The 22,543-nt window shown below is 40.6% G+C and overlaps 1 protein-coding gene across 1 annotated transcript; it reads right to left on the bottom strand.

The window, feature by feature from the left end:
- Positions 1–601: 601 nt before the first annotated feature.
- LOC129496635 (nicotinamide N-methyltransferase) lies at positions 602–18,226 on the bottom strand. Its single transcript, XM_055304782.1, has 3 exons — positions 17,914–18,226; positions 16,926–17,133; positions 602–1,076 (listed from the first exon to the last, which is right to left on the bottom strand). Exons 1-3 carry the CDS (start codon positions 18,065–18,067, stop codon positions 644–646), a joined length of 795 nt encoding a protein of 264 aa, XP_055160757.1. The 5' UTR covers positions 18,068–18,226; the 3' UTR covers positions 602–643.
- Between the last annotated feature and the right edge of the window lie 4,317 nt (positions 18,227–22,543).

The raw sequence follows: 22,543 nt of genomic DNA, 5'->3' as shown, positions 1-22,543 counted from the left end.
AGAACCCTCGTGAGCTCTGCAGATACCTGTTTCTAATAGCAGCTGTAAGACAGTGCCTATTACCTCTCTTTCTAACTGCTAAACTTCTCACAGGGAGAAGTCACAGTCTTGGCCTGGTGTGTGAAAGGAAGTACAAGAGGGCCTGCCCCTTACTTGGGATCCAGGAGCCAAGGGGATGGCCCTTCCCTGACCCCAGACGTGGTGGTGGCACCTGTGGATCCCAGGAGAGGATGGGGCCCACAGAGAAGGCAATTGTTGAGGAACAGGAGAAATGTGGTTCCCAAGAGAGAAGGAGGCAGTGGGCCCCCCAGGAAAGAGAGCTAATCACTGCAGACACTGCTCTGTGGGCATGTGTGAGCCGCCATCACCGGGAAGCTTAAGGAGAGCGAGGTCTTCTTTTCCAATCATGGGCAGTGAAGACTGGATGTGCCATTTGCCCAATTTGTGTCCTCCCAGCACCGGCACCCATAGGAAGCCCCGAGGAGGGGTCACCCAAGTGTCCTCCTCCGCCTGACTGCGCCCACCCTGACCTCGATGAGCCGTTGGGCCCGGCCAGTGGACTCAGCACAATGACTGTGGCAGATAGAACCAAGGGCTGAAGTTAGCCAGGCAGAGGAATTGCTTTAATGGCAACCATAAAGCATCATACAGATTTGCTTAGCTTCCTCCCCACCAGGGAGAAAAGCCCTTCGTTGTCGGACATGGTGGAAGAATAACCCTGGCAGATCACCTCAAACCGCTCCACTGAGTAGCCGGCCTCTCTCACCGCAGCCTCTACTGCCTCCCGGCCCAGGCAGAGGCTGGAGAACCTCTGCTCCCCGATCATATAGTAGCTGCTCTTCAGGGCGTCCACCACCACCAGGAAGCCCCCCGGCTTTAGCAGGCTGCCGAGGTTCCTGAGGGCCGCGCAGTAGGCAGGGAGGTCTGGGCAGGCAGCGTCCAGGCACAGGGTGCTGAGCAGACAGTCGGCCGGGGGCAGGGACACGGCACCCAGAGGCCGGCTCTGAGTCACGTCGCACTTCAGGACCTGCTTGACCATGCGCCTCAACTTCTCCTCCTTCTCCAGCCCCTTGCCTCTGAAAGACACAAACCGACAAATACCACTTGCCACCCTACACTCGTGAAAACCAGGATCTCTCTGGTCAGGGCTGAAAATGGCAGTGCTGTCCCAAATGTTATGTCCTTGGGGACACCCCTATGGTAAACACGGAGAAAGAAGAAATGAAGGACCACTTTGGCATATGGATGTGACCATGTTACCGTGTGTGGGGCTAAATCCCTTCACGAAGTGAGTGACAACGTGAAAATGATAATGAGAGTACCAAACTGCCCGCTTCTCCCATGGACCGAAATGGTTCTTCCTCCACTGTTTGGAATAGTGCCTGGCTCATTTATTATTATTACTATTATTACTACTGCTGCTGCTACTTGTTTATTAATTATGATACTTGTCTCCTCTTCCGAACTGTAACATTAGCAGCCATTTGACTGATACATATTAGGCAATGATGACTTTAAAATGTGGAAATAGTATTCTTGTATAGCTGCTGATCAGGGATGGGAGTGGGGTCATCTGTAGACATTTTACAGAAGCAGTGGATAAACCACAACAGAACCGTGGCCAGGGCCCCTCTAGAAAGAAGGGAACCACTAGTTGCCATTCTTGAATCCAGAAACACATTCCAGATGGAGAGTGTGTTTTCTCAAGGAGATCATGTTCCTGGTAGTCTTGCTCAGAAGACTAACCTTTTCTGCAAAATCAGTGGGGTTCCCTGGAAGAAAACCAGTGCATGGAAGAGGCACAGAAGGCGAGGGCCGGAGGTGGAATAGAGTGCCTTAGAATGTGGTAGGGAGGCATGAAGGAACAAGCTGACAGGTGAGCGAACTTAAATAAGCAGATAGAGTGCACAGGAGAAACTGGAGAAAGAAAAAAGGAGCAACAATAGCCGAAAACCAGAGAGGTAAGAGAAAAGCAAGGCTGAGTATGTAAAGTGCCCAGAAGGCCACAGAGCCCAATGATAGGAGTGATGACTGGATATCCAATGCTTTGAGGAAGTCGACCAACAGAGCACCAGCGGTGCAAATCCAGGCTTACACTGTCCATTGGCTCCAGAAGAAGGCAGCCTCTTGGGCAGCAAGGCTTGATGGAGAAAGCAGAGGCTGGCCCAATATCAAAGCAGATGAGAGAGGGACTTGCCCTGGGACCACTTCTGGTCATGAGGAAAAGTCAATGGTTTACATAAAACTTGGAGATTTACCTCCACATAGAATGATTTGAGATGACAGCAATTAGTTGTGAACATCCTATTTAAATATTTAGTTAAAATCTTGAGCCCAGCGCACATAATCAGCTATTTATAAATATCCTTTACGGTATAATTTTCCACTTAAGGGGGATCCCTGGGTGGCTCAGCGGTTTAGTGCCTGCCTTTGGTCCAGGGCACGATCCTGGAGTCCAGGGATCAAGTCCCACGTCAGGCTCCCTGCATGGAGCCTGCTTCTCCCTCTGCCTGTATCTCTGCCTCTCTCTTTCTCTGGGTCTCTCATGAATAAATAAATAAAATCTTTAAAAAGAAAAAAAAAGAAGTTTAGCAATAAGCACATAAAAAAAACTCAAAATTTTTGGCCATCAGAGAAATGCAAATCAAACCATGAGATAACCACTTCACATCCACTTGGATGGCTATAATAAAAAAGACAGACAGTCACAAGTGTTGGCAAGGATGCGGAGAAATGGGAACCTCCACACACTGCTGGTGAGAATGTAAAATGGTCCAGCTACTTTGGAAAACAGTCTGGAAGTTCCTCAAAAGGTTAAACATAGAGTTACCAGACGACTCAGGAATTCCAAGAGAAATGAAAGCATATATCCACACAAATACTTATATATGAGCTGTGGCTCAGTGGGTTAAGCATCTGCCTTCAGCTCAGGTAATGATCTTGGGGTCCTGGGATCAAGACCCGAGTCAGGCTCCTTGCTCAGTGAGGAGTCTGCTTTTCCCTCTCCCTCTGCCTGCAGCTCATCCTGCTTATGTTCTCTTTCTGCCAAATAAATAAATAAAATCTGTTTTTAAAAAAACTTGTACATGAGTAATTATTCAGAATTGCCAAAAGATGGTGATTACCCAAATGTCCATCAACCTATGAAGAGATAAATAAAGGATGGTATACCTGGGCAATGGAATCATACTCAGTCATAAAAGGGAATGAAGTGCTGATTCACGCTACAACATGGAAGAACCTTGAAAACATGATGCTAAGTGAGAGGAACCAGAAACAAAAGGCCACATATCATATGGTTCCACTTACATGAAATGTCCAGAAAAAGCGAAGCTTTGGAGACCAGAAGCAGATCAGTGGTTGCCAGCAGTGACAGGATCTAGAAAATGGGAATGACTACCAATGGGTACAGGGTTTGTTTGGGTAGTGATGAAAATGTTCCAAAACTGGAGTGAAGATTGCACAACTACATGAGTATACTAGGAACTATCAAACTGCACACTTCAGATGGGCGAATCATATGTGATGGTAATTTTATTTTGGGGAAGCTATTGTACGAAGGAGAGAAAGAAAAGTAGCTTAGCAAGGTATTGGCTTCAGGGAATTCCTACCAGCCAGTAGACCAGTATAGACAAGGAATGATAATTACCTTTGGTTGGGTTTACTATTTTTCTCTATCTAGGGTAAAATGGTAGTAGGGTGACCAATTTGTCCTGATTGGTCTGGACTTCCCCGGTTTTCCCACTGAAAATCTCAGGTCCTGGAAACCCCTCTTGGTCCTGGGCAAACAGGGAAGGTTAGTCATTCTAAAAACAGGAAAGTCAGTTACAAAGCTACCTTTCAGCCTCCTGGAACAAGGATGATTTGACAGAATATTTTAAGAATAAAAAAATAACAATGGAACATTATGGAAGTCTGTGAAACACAGATTTGAGTAAGTAAATTAATATAGAATAGAAAAATTCAAATGACCTATCTGCACATATGGATAACTGAGAAATGTAGACAAAAAGCTGAAGGAGTGATAACATGGTATTTTTTTTTTTTTTGAACACATTTCAAGATGATCCTCTATTTTGGGAACACCGTGGGCATGTGTATTTAAGTGATGATGTCAGAAGCAGGTTGGACCTCTGTGCCCTATTGTGTGTTAAACTGTTTGAAAGACATGCCTTACCACAGAACTAGTCCTTGCCAGTCAGTTGATGTTGTAAATTGTTCCCAAATAGGGAGACACACTGTGAAATCTAGAAAGCTCACAAAGAATGTGCCAATTTGAGAAGGAAATTGGCTGGAAAGACCCACTGCGATGGAGACCTGCTGATCCTTGGGTGCACAGCAAATGCTGGGGAACTCAGTAGCCCAAGTAGCTGTGCAAAGATGCCACATCAGAGCTTCTCAGCACCTGCACCATGCCCCCTGCCTGCAGGGAAATGGACTGGCCTGGAGACACAGGCAATTACTGCTCAGCTACACGGTCAGCTCAAGGGGTAGGGCATAAACATACACCAGAAAAGTGTTAGGCGGTTCTACGGGAAGATAATAGCAATATGACTGTTTCTCTAGTTCTGAAGATCTACTCTTTCCAACACATCAGTATGTAAAAAAAGGGCAGCTATTTCCTCTGTAAATATGCAATCCACAAAAGCCTGAGGGAGGTGAGGAGGTAAGGGGAGAAGGGATATAGAGTAGGGCTCCTGGGAAGAGCACTTGGTGAGAGCGTACTCCCACACCCCAAGACAATACCCCGAGGTTCAGAAGAGGCTCCTCCCGCCCCCTTTCTGCAGGGCAGCAGTGGACCAGAAGTCCCTGAATGAGATCTTTCAATGACACTCACCCCCTAAAGCCCCATCCCCAGAGGTTCCAGCAGGCCCTCCTGAGGGAGAACTAGCAAAATGTATAAAGGATACAGAAAGCTACATAAGCTTAGATTTCAATGTAAGAACTGTACAAGCCAGGAATAATAATTAGTAAACCTTTGGCCACAGCCGAATCAGGTAAAAGACAGACATTTCAGGAGGGACAGGCTAGGAAGCAAAATGCATGCAGTTATTTATTTTATAATTTTTTTGAACCTCTGTGATGTGGCAGGAAGAGTGTTGAGCAATAAGGACCCAAGATAGAACAAATGAGAAACAGATCCTCTCTCCATGGTGATTACAGGCTGGGGCGGAGGGGAGAAAGAATTAATCCAATGATCGTCCACAAAAATGACAAATCAATATTGCGATAAACTCTTGGAAGGAAAGGGACATAGCACCAACAAAGGAATGTTGGCAGCTTGACTTGGTCTAGAGTATCAAGGAAAGCTCCAAAATGGAGTCAGGTAGGCAGAGAGAAAATAAACAAAAGTTCACTAGCCCACGGAGAGTAGGAAGGGGAGAATGATATTCCAGTAAGGGGAAACAGCAGGTGTAAAGGCCATGTGGTAGGATGAAAGATGGAGAGAAGGCCAAATGAGGCTGTATCTCAGGAAAAAGCAGAGCATGGTAGAAAATGAGGCAATAGGGATCAGCAGGTGCCAGATTAGACAGGGCTTTGGGGACCATGTTGAGAATTTTGCTTTTTATCCTAAAAGCCATGGGAAGTTATGAAGGGGTGCTAAGGAAGGGAGTGGTGCAATTGGATCTACATTTTGAAGCTATCACTTTGGGACAAGAATGGAGATGGAAAGCCAGTTAGGAAGAAGAGGATAGTGGCTTGGACCAGGAAAATATCCTGATCAGAAAATACTGAAGACATACTGGTTTGAGAGAAACTCAGAAGTAAAATGGATAGAACTTAGTGCTGGTCATGGACTATGACAGAGAGGAAGAAGGTAGGCTTCTAGGCTTCTGGCTTGTTCAAGTAATTATATGATGGCAACCCCCAGGGAGATGAGAATACCAGAAATGGAGCAAATTGGGGAGGATCATAGCTCTATTTGGGGCACTTTTAGACACACTAGTAGAAATGGTTACAATTTGAAGGAAATGGCCAGGTGAAGTTTCCTCAGCCCACCCTATGCATTTTCCCCAAGGGATAGTGCAAGGAGAACATCTACGAGAAAGTCATGCTTTTAAAAGGCAGAAACGTTCCCAGGCATCATTGAAACAATCACCAAGACCATCAAGATCCTGATGTCAGAAGGAATATCAATCTTTTACAAGACAGGAAAATACAGAGATGCTTCCGATTAGGGGAAGTTCAATAGCTTCATGGGACAAATGTGGCACAAGTGTGTCTATATTGGGCAACAATATAAAGGTTATATATATATATATATATATATATATATATATATATATAATATTTTTCAAAATAGACATGAGAATCTTTGTATGGAGAACATTTACTTCACCTCTACAGGTGCTTAAGCCTCCTTATGTCAGACAGGAGGCGGCAAGTGGAGGAGCTGCTCTCCATAGAGGCATCCAGGAGGGGCTCCAGCATCTCCAAACCCCTCCTGGCTGCTCTGGGGGCTGAGGAGAATTTGCAGAGCATCCCTGTAACTCATTCCCACTCACTAGCATGTCTTGGTGTATCTGTTGGGAAGCTCTGTTCTAGACACCAGTATTTCTCAAACTGTAAAATGCATACAATCCCCTGCAAATCTCATTCAAATGCAGATTCTCTGGTTGTGTAGGTGGGGAGCGGGGCCCAAGAGCCTGCATTCTCTAACAGACTCCCAGGTGATATGGAAGCTGCTTGGTCTGAGGACTGCAAGGCAGGCCATGTGCTGCCAGAGGTAAATCAGTGCTGTTCCTAGGATTTCTTAAGGTAAAAGCTCATTTCCCTTGGCTCATGGTATAGTAATTTATATTTTAGCATTTGACTCTCTCACTTGATAAATAAATAATGTCAAGCCAGAATTTGGTACCAATGTCTTACAACTTCTTGGATAGTTTTAAAAATGAGTGGTATCTAAATGTATGAGTCACACTCCAAAGGCAGAGAAACAGGAGATGGCTCAAATTGTCTTTGGCAGCAGTCAGCACAAGAAATAGCTTCAGATAAAGAAGAAATAATCTCAGAGGAAATAGGTTATGGGCTGATAGAGGTACTTGAAGATGCAAGAAAGACATAAGTTGAATGGGATCGCTATCATTCTCAAAATAGTTGAAGCCACAGGATCTAGCACAAGGATAAGAGTGAAAATGTAGAATTTTACTGCCAAAAATACAGTTCCTTACTCTAACAGCTATTGGGAAGGGACAGGTTCTCAGGAGCCAAGTGTTACAAGCTGACGATTCTGGCTTGAGATAAGCAATGCTTTTAGTATCCTGCTAGATTTTAAGGGCTCATTTTGAATGAGATGGAAAGGCTTGTGATAGCTAGGGAAATTGAGAAGAAAGTTCTAAAAGCCTTCTTGACATATGATTTGGACCTCAGAAAGGTATTTTGTCTGGCTGACTGAAAACTCTTTTATAAACTTTCCCAGAAATTTTATTAATCCTGGGAAACTCCTTATTTATTTAATAATAAATATTATTGCCCAAATCCTCACAGTTACAGGGTTTTTTCCCCCTAGTTAATACCAGTTTCATTCTGTAGAATCACATAGTCAATAGAAAAAAAAGAGGTTTGAAATTACATTTATTTTGAAGAACATTATTTTCAGTATGAAGGTTATAGCAAGCATAAAATTCTAAGTAAAGGTTTATAGGTTACAATGGCATATGAAAGTAGCCTCTCAACTTCTTACTAAATGCCGGGAGGAAAAATGGAGAAGTATTTAGGCAATATTAAACAATTTTACGATGTTGTTCACGTGTAAAGGCAACAAAAACACATTCCCAATATACATGGGCTTAGAAAATATCACTTATGTGTCCTTCTTGAAACATTTGAAGGCCTATTCAATGGACCAAAAATTAATCAGAATTAAAAACTTAGCAACTTGAAAAATCATCTAAAATGAACATAAAATTAAAATGTTCACATAATTGCAAATATGATTACAAACAGAAAGCAAATATCCAAACTTATCTTGAAAGAAAATATGAGAATGATGCTTTAAGTTACAATATTTGGAATTAAAATCTCCAATTTTAACAAGAAACACTGGCAAGAGATGCCAGAAGGACTTTGGGTGTCAAAAATTGTTAAGTTCCTCATATTATGAGAAAGATAAAAATTACTGATTCTTGCCTGGCATTGGTAAACCGAGAGAATTTATCTCCAGCAGACCTGAATTTTAAGAAATACTAAAAGAAGTTCTTCAAAAAAAAAAAAAGAAGAAGAAGAAGAAGAAGTTCTTCAGGTGAAGGGAAGTGATGTCAGATAGAAGTCTAGATCTGCAGAAAGGAATGAGGAATACGAGATAGGACAGATATATGGATAAATATAAAAGGTTTTATATATTTTGTTTAAAATAGTACTGACTGGGATGCCTGGGTGGCTCAGCGGTTGAGCATCTCCCTTTAGCCCAGGGCGTGATCCTGGAGTCCAGGGATAGAGTCCCACCTTGGGTTCCCTACATGGAGCCTGCTTCTCTCTCTGCCTATGTCTCTGCCTCTCTCTGAGTCTCTCATGAATAAATAAATAAATCTTTAAAAAAATAAATAAATAAAATACTACTGACTGATGTGAATATACTTAAAACTACTGAACTACATACTTAAAAATAATTCTGATGCTAAATTTTATGGTATGTGTTTTTTAACCACAATAAAAAATAAAGCAATAAAAATAAAAGCACTACCGACTTTTTAAAGCAAAAATAATAACAATGTATTATGTTATAGTATATATAAAGTATAATATATGACAGATGCATAAGGGGCTAGAGTGGTTTAAAAGAATTATACCATTGTAAAATCCTACATTGTTCATGAGGTAATAGATATGTTAAAAATACATACTCAGGGATCCCTGGGTGGCTCAGTGGTTTAGTGCCTGCCTTTGGCCCAGGGTGTGATCCTGGAGTCCCAGGATTGAGTCCCACATCAGGCTCCCTGCATGGAGCCTGCTTCTCCCTCTGCCTGTGTCTCTCCCTTTCTCTCTATGTGTGTCTCTAATGAATGAATAAATAAAGTTTTTTTAAAAAATACATACTCAGATTTCTAGAAAAATTACACATGCATGCACATATATATATACTCACCCAAAACACAAAAGAGACCCATAGAAAAGATAAGAGTCAACAGAGAAGATAAAAGGAATACTAAAAATCTTTATACAAATGGAATACCAAACATTATTACACCCAGGAGAAGCAGGAACAAAGGCACAAATGAACAACAAAATATATGGGACAAGTAGAAAATAGATACCAAGATGATTGAGTAGGCTTAATCATACATTATCAGTAATTACATTAAATGTAAGTGAACTAAAGAATCCAGTTAAAAGGCAGAAATCATCACATTGGATTGAAAATCAACAGCTACTATGTACTACTTGCAAGAAAAACATCTTAAGTATAAAAATACATAGGTTGAAAAAAAGAGGTGAAAAAGATATACCTTGTCTACTAGTTATCTATTGCTATGTTATAAATTAAACTTAGCAATTTAAAATGACAAGCATTTATCTCACAGTTTCTTTGGGTCGGATATCTGGGCACAGATTATTTGAGTACCTCTGGTGCAAGGTCCTTCATGAGGTAGAGTGTTGGCCATGTCTTCAGTCTCACCTGGAGGTAATTCGCTTCCAAGCTCACTCCAGACAAGCGAGTAAGAGGGAATATCTAATAGGGAAGCCATAATCTTTTTGTAAGCTAATCTCAGAATTGATGCTCAGTACTCTGCTGCATTGTACTTGTTAGAATCTACTCGCTAGGGATCCCTGGATGGTGGGATCGAGTCCCGCATCGGGCTCCCTGCATGGAGGCTGCTTCTCCCTCTGCCTTTCTCTCTCTTTCTCTGCATTTCTTATGAATAAATAAATAATATCTTTAAAAAAAAAAAGAATCTAGTCGCTAAATCCAATGGCCAGCCAAGGAAAGGCTATTAAACATTAGATGAATATTTGAAGTGAAGATTATTGGGAGCCATCTTTGAAGCTATCTACCAAGCATACATGCAAACACCAAGCATAAGAAGGCTGACAGGCATTAAGGAGGGCACATGATGTGATGAGCACTGATGAGCAGCATTATATTGTATGTTGGCAAATTGAATTTAAGTAAAGAAAAAATACAGAAAAAAAGAAGGCAAAAAAAAAGAAAAAGAAAAAAAGAAGGCTGATGTGGCCATATTAATATCAAAGTAGACTTCAAGACAAAGTGTATTACTGGCAGTAAAGGGAAGCACTTCTTAATGATGAAATGGTCAATAAATCAAGAAGACAAAATAATCCTAAAAAGATATGCAGGTAATAACAAAGCTTTTCAAAATGTATGAAGCAAGTGTTGACAGAAAGATGGAGAACAAGAGATAAATCCATAATCATAGTTTGAGATTTTCGTACCTTCTATCAGTAATTGATAAGCAAAAAATCATGTGGAAAATTTGAAAAATACTATCAATCTACCTGACATAATTGATATTTATAGAAACTATACCTACAACAGGGTGATATACATTCTTTTCAGTGTAGAAAGCATAATCAAAATAAACTATATGCTGACCATAAAATCAGTCTCTGACTACAATAAAATTTAAATAGAAACCAATAACAATATCTAGAAAATCCTGAAATTTTTGGAAATTAAGGAACACAATGCTAAATAATTCAGGTCAAAGAAGAAACCACAAAGAAAATTAGAAAATATGCTGAAGTAAGACACCTGAGTAGCTCAGTCAATTAAGCATTGGACTCTTGATTTAAGCTGAGGTCATGATCTCAGGGTTGTGGGATCAAGTCCCACACTGGACTCCACACTCAGCGAAGAGTCTACCTAAGATTCTCTCTCTCCCTTTCCCTCTGCACCTCCTTGCCCCTAGCTTGCTCGCTCTCTCTCTCTTTCTCTCTCTCTCCCTCAAACAATAAATAATTTTTTAAAATAAGAAAATATGCTGAAGTGGATAATAGTAAAAATATGACATATCAAAAATCATGAGATGCAACTAAAACATTTCTGAAGGAAATTTATAGCCTTAAATGGCTAAGTTAGAAGAAAGAAATGTGTGAAATAATTATCTAAGCTTCTAGCTTCAGAAGCAGGAAAAAGAAGAGCATATAAAAACTAAAGTAAATGGAAGAGAGAAAATAAGAAAAGTAAGAGCAGAAATCAACACTATTGGAAATGACAATAGAAAAAATCAACAAAACAAAAAGTTAGTTCTTCAAAAAGATTAATAAAATTGGTAAATCTCTAGCAAGATGATCAAGTTATTTTTTAAAAGGCAAATTACCAGTATCAAGAATCAAAGAAGGAAGATCACTAAAAGAGTAATAAAGATATGTCGGTTTTGGGTGGGGGGGTTAAGATTTTATTTATTTATTCATGAGAGACAGAGGGAGAAAGGGAGAGAGGGAGAGAGAGAGGGAGAGAGAAAGGGAGAGAGAGAGAGAGAGAGAGAGAGAGAGACAGGCAGAGAAAGAAGCAGGCTCCATACAGGGAGCCTGATGTGGGACCCGATCCCGGGACTCCAGGATCATGCCCTGGGCTGAAGGCAGGCACTCAACCACTGAGCCACCCAGGTGTGCCAAATAATAGATATATTGTTTTAAAAAACTATGACAATAAAATTGACAACCAAGATGAATAGGATAAATTCCTTGAAAAATACTGCTTATCAAAACAAAGAAAAAATGGAAAATCTCCATGACCAATAAAAGATATTATTCTGAATTTTTAAAACTTCATACCCATGAAAAAAAACCTTCAGATACAGGTATCTTCACTGGTGAATTCTATTAATCATTTAAGGAAGGAATAATACTATTAACACACAAACACTTTCAAAAAATAAAGGAAGAAGAAACATATCTTGACTTGTTACATGACTATAGCATCATGCTGATACTAAAATATGCTAAGCATATGATAAGAAAAGAAAATTATAGCTCATTATCCCTCATATACGTAGATGAAAAATCCCTAACAAAATATTAGCAAATCATAACCACTCATACATAAAAAATATACTGCTTCATGAAAATTGGGTGTGTGCCATTAGATTTAAACATTCAAAAATCTTCCAATACAATTCACACTTTCAGAATAAAGGAGAAAAATCATATGACCATCTTGATTAATTTCCAAAAAATCGACAAAATTCAACATTTGATTTAAAACTCCCAAGAAAATGGGATCCCTGGGTGGTGCAGCGGTTTAGCGCCTGCCTTTGGCCCAGGGCGCGATCCTGGAGACCCGGGATCGAATCCCATGTCGGGGTCTCGGTGCATGGAGCCTGCTTCTCCCTCTGCCTGTGTCTCTGCCTCTCTCTCTCTCATTCTATGTGACTATCATAAATAAAAAATAAATAAATAAATAAATCTCCCAAGAAACTACAAATATAAAAAAATAGTATGATAAAAAAATTAGTATGAATATCTGTGAAAAATCTATAGCTAATATTATACTTAACAATGAATCATTGAACATTTTTTCTTGTGATATAGAAAAAGGCACGTATGTCCACTCTCATCTTTTCAATTCAACATTGTTTCGGAGGTTCTAGCCAGTGTAATAAGGCCAGAAAAATAAATAAAAGGCATATAGTTTGAATAGAAGAAGTAAAACTATTTTTATTTGCAGATAAGAGTATACATAGGAAAACCTATGGGACCTACAAAAAGCGCTACTAAACTTAATTAGTGAAGTCAGCAAGGTTACAAGACACAAGGTAAGTATATAAAAATCAATTGTATATCTATATACTAACAAATTTTTGAAATTTGAAATTAAAAATTCAATTAACAATAATTTAAAAATGAAACATAAGAAAAATTTAACAAAATAAATACAAAATATGAGAACCACAAAACATTACTGAGAGAAACTGAAGAATTTCTAAATAAATAGAAATCATGCTGACTGCAGATTCCATATGTCCATTCTCTTATACTAATTTGTAAATTCAGAGATCACTAACAAAGTCTCAGCAGTCTTTTTTGAAAGAAATTGACAAGTTTATTCTAAAATTTAAAGCTTCTATTTATTTTGTAAGAGAGAGAGCACATGCACGTGCGGGCCTGTGCACATGAATGGGTGAGGGGAAGATGGAGAGGGAGAAGCAGACTGCCCACTGAGCAGGGGACTCGACCCCAGTACCCTGGGATCATGACCTGAGCCCAAGACAGACATTTAACCACTTAAGTGACTGAGCCACTCAGGCACCCCAGTTTATTCTAAAATTTATATCAAAATATAAGTGTCAGTAAAAAAAACTTTTATACAATGAAAGAAACATCGACAAGACAATAAGGCAGCTAACTGAATGGAAGAAGTTATTTGCAAATGACATATCTGATAAGGGATTAATAACCAAAATGTATAAATAGCTTATACAACCCAACACCAAAGAAACAAATAATCTAATTAAAATGGGTAGAGGACCTAAACAGATATTTTTCCAAAGAATATATCAAATGACCAGTAGACGTATGAACACATGTTCCACATCACTAATCATTAGGGAAATGCAAATCAAAACCACAATAAAATATCACTTCATACCTGTCAGAATGGCTGAAATAAAAAAGACAAGAAATAACAAGTGTTGGTGAGGATATAGAGAAGAAAGAACCCTCATGCACTGTTGGTACATCCACTGTGGAAAACAGTATGGAGGTACTTCAAAATATTGAAATTGAATTATCATATGATCCAGTCATTTCACTACCGGATATTTACCTAGGGAAAACAAAGCATTAATTTGAAAAGATATATGCATCCCTATGTTTATTGCACCATTATTTATAATAGCAAAATAGAGAGGCAATCTAAGTGTCCATCCATGGATGAACAGACAATGAAGATGTGGTATATGTGTGTGTGTATGTGTATATACATATATATGTATATATATATGTATATACACACACATATATATTATGTGGACTATGAGGACTATTACTCAGCCATAAAAAATGTGATCTTTCCATCTGCAACAACATAGGTGGAACTAGAAGTTATAATGCTAAGTGAAATAAGTCAGACAAAGAAAACAAATACCATATGATTTCACTCATATGCAGAATTTAAGAAACAAAACAAACAAAGAAAAAGGAGACAAATAAAAGAAACAGACTCTTAAATACAAAGAACAGATTGGTGGTTGCCAGAGGGAAAGTGGGAGGGGGGGATGAGGGAAACAGGTAAAGGGGATTGAGAGCACACTTATCATGATGAGCACTCAGTAATGTATAGAATTGTTGAATCATTATATTATATGCCTGAAACTAATATAATGCTGTATGTTAATTATACTTCAATTAAATATATTATGTGCGTGTGTGTGTGTGTATACACTAAAATTGCCAGAATAATCTTGAAAAAGAACAAAGTTGGAGGATTTACACTATGTGATTTCAAGACTTCCTTTCCCTGGTAAAAGGGATAAAAGCAGAAACCCAGTGGAAGTTTAGCGACTCTGCACGTAGCAAAAACATTAATTGAGAAACAAAATATAAAATTACTATTGTTCATACCTCTATAGTATAAGGAATTGTATAAAGAACAAGTCACCTTGATAACTTGCATCGGACAACCCATGTTGACTATCAATAAGACAGTGTGGCAACAACATGTAAGAAAACAAATATGGAGTTTAGAATACTCTAACTAAGCTAGAATTCAGCAGACCATGAAAAGAAAATGAAGGGGTTAAAGAAATAAAAGCAGCCTGTAGAATTAGTTTCAGAAGAGAATCTGACTTAAGAATAAGCATATTTGGTGAAGTAATGAGAATCGAATTTAAGTGCATTTATAGAAAAATAAATTGACCATCACCTGAGAAGAAGAGTATGGAGTATGGAGGTAGACATACTCCTTAGGGACATGTTAAGATCACAAGATTTTATATTTATCCCTTGGATTCCAGAATATTACTTCACTCCTCCTGTTGTTCAAGTTGAGAAACATGGGCGTCATCCCTGAGACTTCTCTCTCATCATTCCCCATGACCAATCATTACCAACTCTTATCCAGTCTATCTCAATAATTCATCTTAAAATCACCTTCCTCTCTCCATCACCAACCAACCCTCCAGCCACCATCTTATCTTACCTGGATTAAAGTGTCTCCTTTCTGCATCTCTCATTCTCCCCCATTCTCCACACAACAGCCAAAGAGATCTTCATAAATGTAAATGGGGCCACATCACTTTCCTGGTTACACCTCTAATGCCTTCTCATCACACTTGAAATACCGGATCGTTAGCCTGGCCTCAAAGCTCTAAATGATCTGACATGTGCCCGCCTTCCCTGATATGAGGTCTAGGAGACTCGAGGCTTGTCTACCAATCTACCCCAGCAGTTAGGACCATGTGGCACATCATACATGCTATATCTTGGTTCATTAAATAAATGAACAAATGCTGGTTCCTTTAACCAAGATCCAAAAAGTATCAGCACTTGTTTCTTGAAGGGGGGTTGTGTTGCTGGGAAGTCAGAGCTCTTTCCTGGCCAAAGCAAGGAATATGTTCAATAAAAATAGGTATGCTTTGGGGGTGCCTGGGTGGCGCAGTCTGTTTATTCTGACTCTTGGTTTCAGCTCAGTTGTGATGTCAGGGTCCTGAGATAGGGCCCAGCACCAGGCTCTGGGTTCACTGCAAGTCTGCTTAAGTTTCTCTTTCCTTCTCCCTCTGCCCCTCCTCCCATGTGTGCTCTCTCTCTCTCTCTCTCCCTAAAATAAATAAATCTTAAAAAAAAAAATAGGTATGCTTTCCCATCGTGAACAAAAAGACAAGGCAAGACAGAGGATGCTGTGCCACACAGAGAAGTACAATATAGGAGCAAAGGTGGGGGTGCAAATACAGGAAGAAGTGGGCTGGGGAAGGGAGAATTATGTAAAAAGTAAAGCATGGGCAAGAAGGTGGAGAAAGATAGGGAAAATGTACCAAAAAACAATAAGAGCAGGGGAAAAAAAGAAAGGAAGAAATAACTGAGCATATAAGAAGTAGCAGACGGGCCAGCAGGCTCCGAAGAGGAATATGGATGTGGTCCTTTAATACAGTTTGCAAAGGAGCCTGTGGGGCCTCAGCAACATGCATGACAGCAAAGACATTCTACTGCTGGAGTGACCGTCAGTTGCGTGGGACAGCGGCACTGGGCTGAGCCATCGCGGGGCAATCTCCAGAGGATGGAGGGACATGGGGACAAGAGAAAGAGAAAGTGAAGTGCAGAACCGGCCACCTCTGTCTAGTAGGCTACTGACAAGTTCTCATGCGGAGAGAAATTAATAATTGAAACAAGGCTCATTTGCATAAATTGACTTGTAGATGAGGGTAGGCTAAGATGCTGATCATTAGCTGTGAGTATGTCAAGCTGATTTTGTGGCTGGTGAGTAACACATTCTTTTCAGATCATTCCTTTATGCTGCTAATCCCAGGTCCAAAAGCCTAGTCAGCTTTTTATTGCCTCTGGTGGTGTCAGCATTAGCTACCCTCACAGCAGAGCCCTCCCCCCCCACCCCACTTGGATGGAGGACCGTGCTGGGTGCAAGACCTGACCCCCAAAAACTGCTGGTGAGGAGCCGATTTTACTTCTTTCCTAAACTTGTCCTAAACATCGCCATCCCAGGGTACCTGCCTGCACACTGCACCCCCACACTGGCCTGGGAAGGTTCTGCCTCCCGTTGGCTCCATGGCCATCTCTTAGTTCTCTTCTGTGTCTTCTGCTGTTCTGGTGTGCGCATGTGCAAGTGCACACTCCCACTCCTCTCTGTCTCATTCTCTCTCTCTACCTCTTATTCCCCATCTGGATTTCTCTTTGGTCTCTCTCTGTTCCCTCTGCTTTTTAACTTGGACTCTAAGGATAATTCTTGATTCAGAAAAATGAACTGTCACTCAGGTACTGTCAGAAAGCCAGGAAGCAGACCCCAGTTTCTCTACCTGTTCCCTTCGAGCTCGCACACGTAGGTCACCACTGGGGACCAGTCAAAGGCCCCTGGCTCCTTCTTCAGCCACTTTTGCAGCTCCTGCAGGTTCTGATCGGTGTAGTCGGTGGCAATGATCTCCTTGAAGGATTCACAAGCAGAGAGGAGCTGGTAGATGGTGGGGCCAGAGCCAATGTCGATCAGGAGGTCCCCCTTCACGCCATCTGGTTTAGAGGGGGAACAAGGTATCATACCAATGCACAGCTGAGATGCACTGTCCTTGCTGGAACTGTGTGAGAGAGCCCCTGAGACAGCCCATCTCTCTACTCACTCCTCTTCCCTCAAAATCTTTTTTTTAAACGTGTCTGCATTTTGTATTCCACAGTCTGGGCTGGAGGCATGTTGCTGGGGTAACTTTAGGTGTAGAAGAAGGAAGAGGAGGTCTACATCTGGTGTACAGACCCCTGATCCAGAAAGACTGCTGCACAGAAAATGTAAAAAACTATTAAGGAATACTCCTGGGGAAAGTTAAAATTGTTTTCAAAATTGAATTGTTATGTCTCTTTCCAAAAAGCATCCAAACCTTCATATGTTGGGAGGGTTTTTGTTGTTGTTGTTGTTGTTTTGTAATCTCATGCACATTCACAACATTCCTTTGCATTAGAAATGGAATTAGTATTACAATCTCCTTCTCTTACGTGGCCTATCATGGTTGAATGGCTGGCTCTGGTCACCCAGCACACTGATGTAGACTCAAGGACTGAACTCTTGCCTTCTGGTTTCCCTTTGCACACCCAAATGAGATCATGCATATAAAAGCGCTCTGTAAATTGTAAAATGTGCATACCAAAAAACAGTGGTTTTTCATCCTCTTTAAATAAACGAGTAACGCCAGAAGGGCTGTCCCATAGCAATGACTACACACAACCCCAGCCATGCACTAAGACACTATTGGGATGCCTCACATTTTGGCAGGGAGACACACAGATAACACGCAAACTTACCAAGGCAAAATATCTTGAAAAGATTCTTCAGAAGATGCCTGAGAATCTCATTTTCTGCAGAGTGTCTGGTCCCAAAGTTGTAGTATTTTTCTAGGTAATCCCGAGGGTTAAAATGTCTCAGATAAGTGTCCTTGGAGGTGAAGCTAGATTCCATTGTGGCTCCCTCCTGTCCACTTGCCTTCCCTCACTCTCCTCCAGAACCCAGGGAGTCACCCTGCAAAAGTTGTCTTTTTAAGTCTCAGGCTTCAATCTTTCTTCTGTTAGTTCAGGGTTAGACACGGATGATCTGTTAAACACTAACAGAAATATACCAAGAATCTTTTGGCTATTCTAGGAGGTGATGAAATTTTTGGGCAAGGGAGCCTAGGAGAAGTGCATGCAGGAAGGGGAGGGACATGAGCTGCATGCAATTCTCTGCCAAGGGGTGAAGTTCAAGTGCGGGAGGAACCATCTGGGCTCATCCGGGAAATCATTTAGCTCATAGAAGAACCACTAAGTTTACAGAGGTGGGTCATTTCCCCAGAGCACCATCATTGTTCTTGTAATGATACTCCCAAAAGAGAGCCACAAAGAATGGTTTAAATTTAACAATCATAAAGAAAGGAGGAGAAAGAAGAGGATTAGGAAATGTCTTTAGGGCTAAGGAATGTTGGATAAAGAAGGAATCGCAGATGAGAGGGGGTGAAAAGAGCAATTTAAAAAACCTGGATGAGGCTCCCTCCAATGTCTGGGCAAGCCACAGTCCTGTAATCCTCTCCTCATGCTCTGCACACCCCTGGCTCTCCTCTCTGGGCCTCCACAGTTCCCAGCAGCTGTCAGTCCTCTGCATATGGAAACCACCTCCTCCCTAAGCCTTCCCACTCATTTCAATCCATTCAAATCCTGATGGTCCTTTCAAGATGAAATTTAAGTGCTCCACTTTCTTTAAGAATTTTTATATTCCCTCTTCTGGACTCACATTGCCCTTAGAATTAGCTCACCCTGCTGAACCCTTGATTTTGGGTTCAAAAAAACACTCAGGTTTTGGTTTTTTGAACAACCAAAACTTGTTCCTGGTTTTGTCTGTGTCAATCTTACTTCCCAAACTAAACTGCTATGTGAGTGATGCACTAAGCCACCAACTCCTTGAGATCAAGGACTATGGCTCAGTTCTCTCTGCAGCCCCCCGCCTATCACATCTACAGAGTAGGTGTTCAAAACACTGGTTGATCAGTTGACTATTGTCATATTGTTTCACAGTTGAGTACTCTATATTCCATGGGTGATGAGTTAGGAAGGGCCCACATCTGGCTACAAAGCAGAGAAACTCACTCAAAGCAGTTCAGGTGAAAAAGGAATTATTAATAGGAGAATATAGTGGAAACACATTGCAGGGTATCTAACTGTGTCTCCTGAACCAGAAAATCATTAGGGAGCTAATTTCTCTCTCCCTCTCTCTTGGTCTTTCTCTATCTCTTTCTGTCTTCCTAGGGGCCTTGATTCTCTGCAAACTGGCTTCTTTTGCTCATCCACTATACACAGCTCCATTTGGACCATTCCAAATGCTGGTCTCTGCACCTGACCTTACAGAATCTTCTAACCCACCTCCTCACAGCTGGCCAAATGGGTCTTTGTAGTCCAAATCCCATTCCTTAGAGAAGAAATCTGTCTGCCTGGTCCAGTCTGGGTCAATCATTGACACTTCCCAGTAAGTGTTGGGGTAGTAAAAGAGATCTATGTGGTAGTAAGACTGCCCATCACGGGGACTTAGATGGAACAGACCAAATGTCTCGGATGACTACAACCATTAGAACTTCAAAAGTCAAATCACAGATGGGAAGGATATAGAATCAATACAATATGTCTTTGTGAGTGGCTCAGAGGCACCGCAGCTGATAAATCCTGCTTCTCCCAGCTGCCCTGGTAGTGGAGTATAATCAGCAGGAAACATCCAGTACTCAAAGTCAAAAGACACAAATCACCATCCTGACCTGCCACCAATAATTCATATAACAATGGTGGTTAGAAAAACTAACTTTTGACATCTGGAAGCCTCAGTTTTGGTGCATAAAATGGGGATGATAATACAGGAGAGGAAAAAAAAATTCTCCTTCCCCATCTTTGGTTCTCTGGCTGGACCTAAGAATTAAACTGACATGAAACAGATTAATAGGAGAAAAACATGTGAATTTTATTAAGTTTTCACATGTACATGGGAGGCTTCATGAGAGAATGAAGACCACAGGGAGTGACCGGAACAGGAGACCTTTATACCTATAGCCAATGAAACAATCAATTTGTGAAGAATTGACAAGACAGAGGGATTTGGCCTAAGAGTAGCAACTGATAAATAAGTAACTAAGAGGGTAAGGGATGGCTTAATAAGGTTTGTGTATACAGATTTCTCACCACCAAATTCCCTGTCGCTGGTGATGAGAATGTCTTCCTTCCTCTGGTACAGAGAGGGTACCTTTCATAAGGGACTTTCATCTCCTGCTTTCAGGAAGAAAAAGGAGGATCAGAGTGTCCTTCTTGGGCCTACTCATTTTTTAAAACACCTTTAAATCAAGATAATCAAATACCAAGTGACATATTTTAAGGTGATGTGTTTTGATTATTTTTAAATAGTATCTATTCTGATCTATTCTGTTCAGTGTTCTCTGTTCAAGGTATTGAGAAATTTAAATCATAGTTTCCCTTACATTGAATCCTTACCTTGGGAAATGTACCCTCTTCCTACTCATGGGTCAGTTTAACAGGGAACTTTAAAAATAGTAGTTATACAGCTTATATAAGTGGCTTTGATACCATAGTACCCTTTGCCCCCTCATCCTGTCATTAATTTTCTCCTACCCTTTTTGGAATCTGCCAAGATTTATAATCAGAATCAGATTTCACTATAGATAGAAATCTGCTCTGCATGTTGGCCCTCTATCCACTGTTACACATGAATATCTGTTATAATTATGAATGTATGAATATACAAATATACATGTGGTGAAAATGTAGTTCCAAAATCAACAGCCTCTGGAAGCTTTTCTGGAAGGGAACCTTTTTTTTCTTTAGAGTTAACATATACTCTATGAAAACAAACTGTTTAATCATATAAAACAAAGACCAGATTTTTAAATCAGATGCTGAATAGTTCAAACAAGAATTTTAATTTGTGGTTTATTTCATTATCCCAAGCTGCATTTTCCCTTTTTCTTTCTAAATGGTCCACTATGGAATTTTTCTAAGAAGCCATTAACTGAAAACCCCCAAATCCTTTCCCTAGCAATTGCTGCTAACAAACTGGAACTTCACATCCCAAGTTTAAGGAAGATATATATATGAAATGCTTCTTGCTTTATCCTTATTACATGGGATCCCTCAACGTCTTATTTTCCTTTTGAATAGGACTTCAAGAACAACTGAATATCCAGATGGCAAACATGAAAGCAATCCTTGAGCAGATCTGCAACAGTATCCTCATGGACACTGAGGGAAACATCTGCTTTTCCAGTGGCCTTCCTACTGGAACTATATTCCATGGTGACTCCAACAGGCTTCAGTGAGCAAAAAAATTGATAATGTCTTGGGCATTGGCCTGGAAAGGCAATGCTCTCATGTGAACAAAATGTAGTGAAGACATAGTTCCAAAATCAATAGCCTCTGGAGGGAGCAAAGAGCAAGAGGGAAGGAAGAAGAAAGGAAGAGAGACAGGAGAGTGAAAGGGGGGGAAGGAAGGAGAAATGAAAAATATCAAGAAAGCATGCGACTCCCATACAACTGGGAGCATGGTCGGCCAGTAGCTGCTCTTCCCATGTGGTTGGCTCATAAGCATTTGCTTTGTTATCTCAGGTCACAACCTTGTGAGAAAATGGTTCTACCATACTAGTGCACAAAAAATCAAGGTCTGAGATGCAAGAAAGAATGAAAAACAGGTAAGGACACTAACTTGCAGGTATTGCTAATGGATGTATAAGAAATAATGGCATAGGGCACCTGGATGACTCAGTTGGTTAAGCATCTGACTCTTGATTTCAGCTCAGGTCATGATCTCAGGGTTGTGAGATCCAGCGACCCGTCAAGCTCCATGCTCAGCATGGAGTTTACTAGAGATTCTTTCTCTCTTTCTGGCCCTCTCCCCACTCATGCTCTCTCTATCTCTAAGTAAATAAAATCTTTAAAAAAATTTCTTTAATTGTGTCAGATGTGGTTAAAAATAGCCAAAAGAAATTAAAAGACATGACAGCAACAACCTATAAATTTCGAGGGAGGGTAAATACATGGTTTTAGATCTTTGAATCATCCAGGAAGGATAAAAGTATTGATTATCTTTAGACTTGGATAAGCTAACTATGCATATTGTAATTCCAAGCAGATGATGGTGTATTGCCCATACTTCCTTGGCAATTGCCATGCCTGTATCAATCAATCAACATATCAATATTTTTCTACTGCAAGTACCTGAGTTGGAGGGTTTTCTCTGGTTGTAGGAATTTGTTTGGCCCCTACATAGAGCAAGTCAGAAAAGCTGGGCAGATAATGCAGCAATCTGCAGGACCTCACCCAGTGACAGATGAGAGTTGCTGAATAATTATAGTAGCTTCCTTGCTCCCGGGATAGGAATCCTGAAACATGTTCTCTGCACTCTCGCAGAGGTCCC

Source organism: Nyctereutes procyonoides, unplaced genomic scaffold, assembly GCF_905146905.1.
Source record: "Nyctereutes procyonoides isolate TBG_1078 unplaced genomic scaffold, NYPRO_anot_genome, whole genome shotgun sequence".
Classification (NCBI taxonomy): domain Eukaryota; kingdom Metazoa; phylum Chordata; class Mammalia; order Carnivora; family Canidae; genus Nyctereutes; species Nyctereutes procyonoides.
The sequence above is the reverse complement of the archived record's forward strand: the minus strand, read 5'-3'. Positions and strand labels throughout refer to the sequence as shown.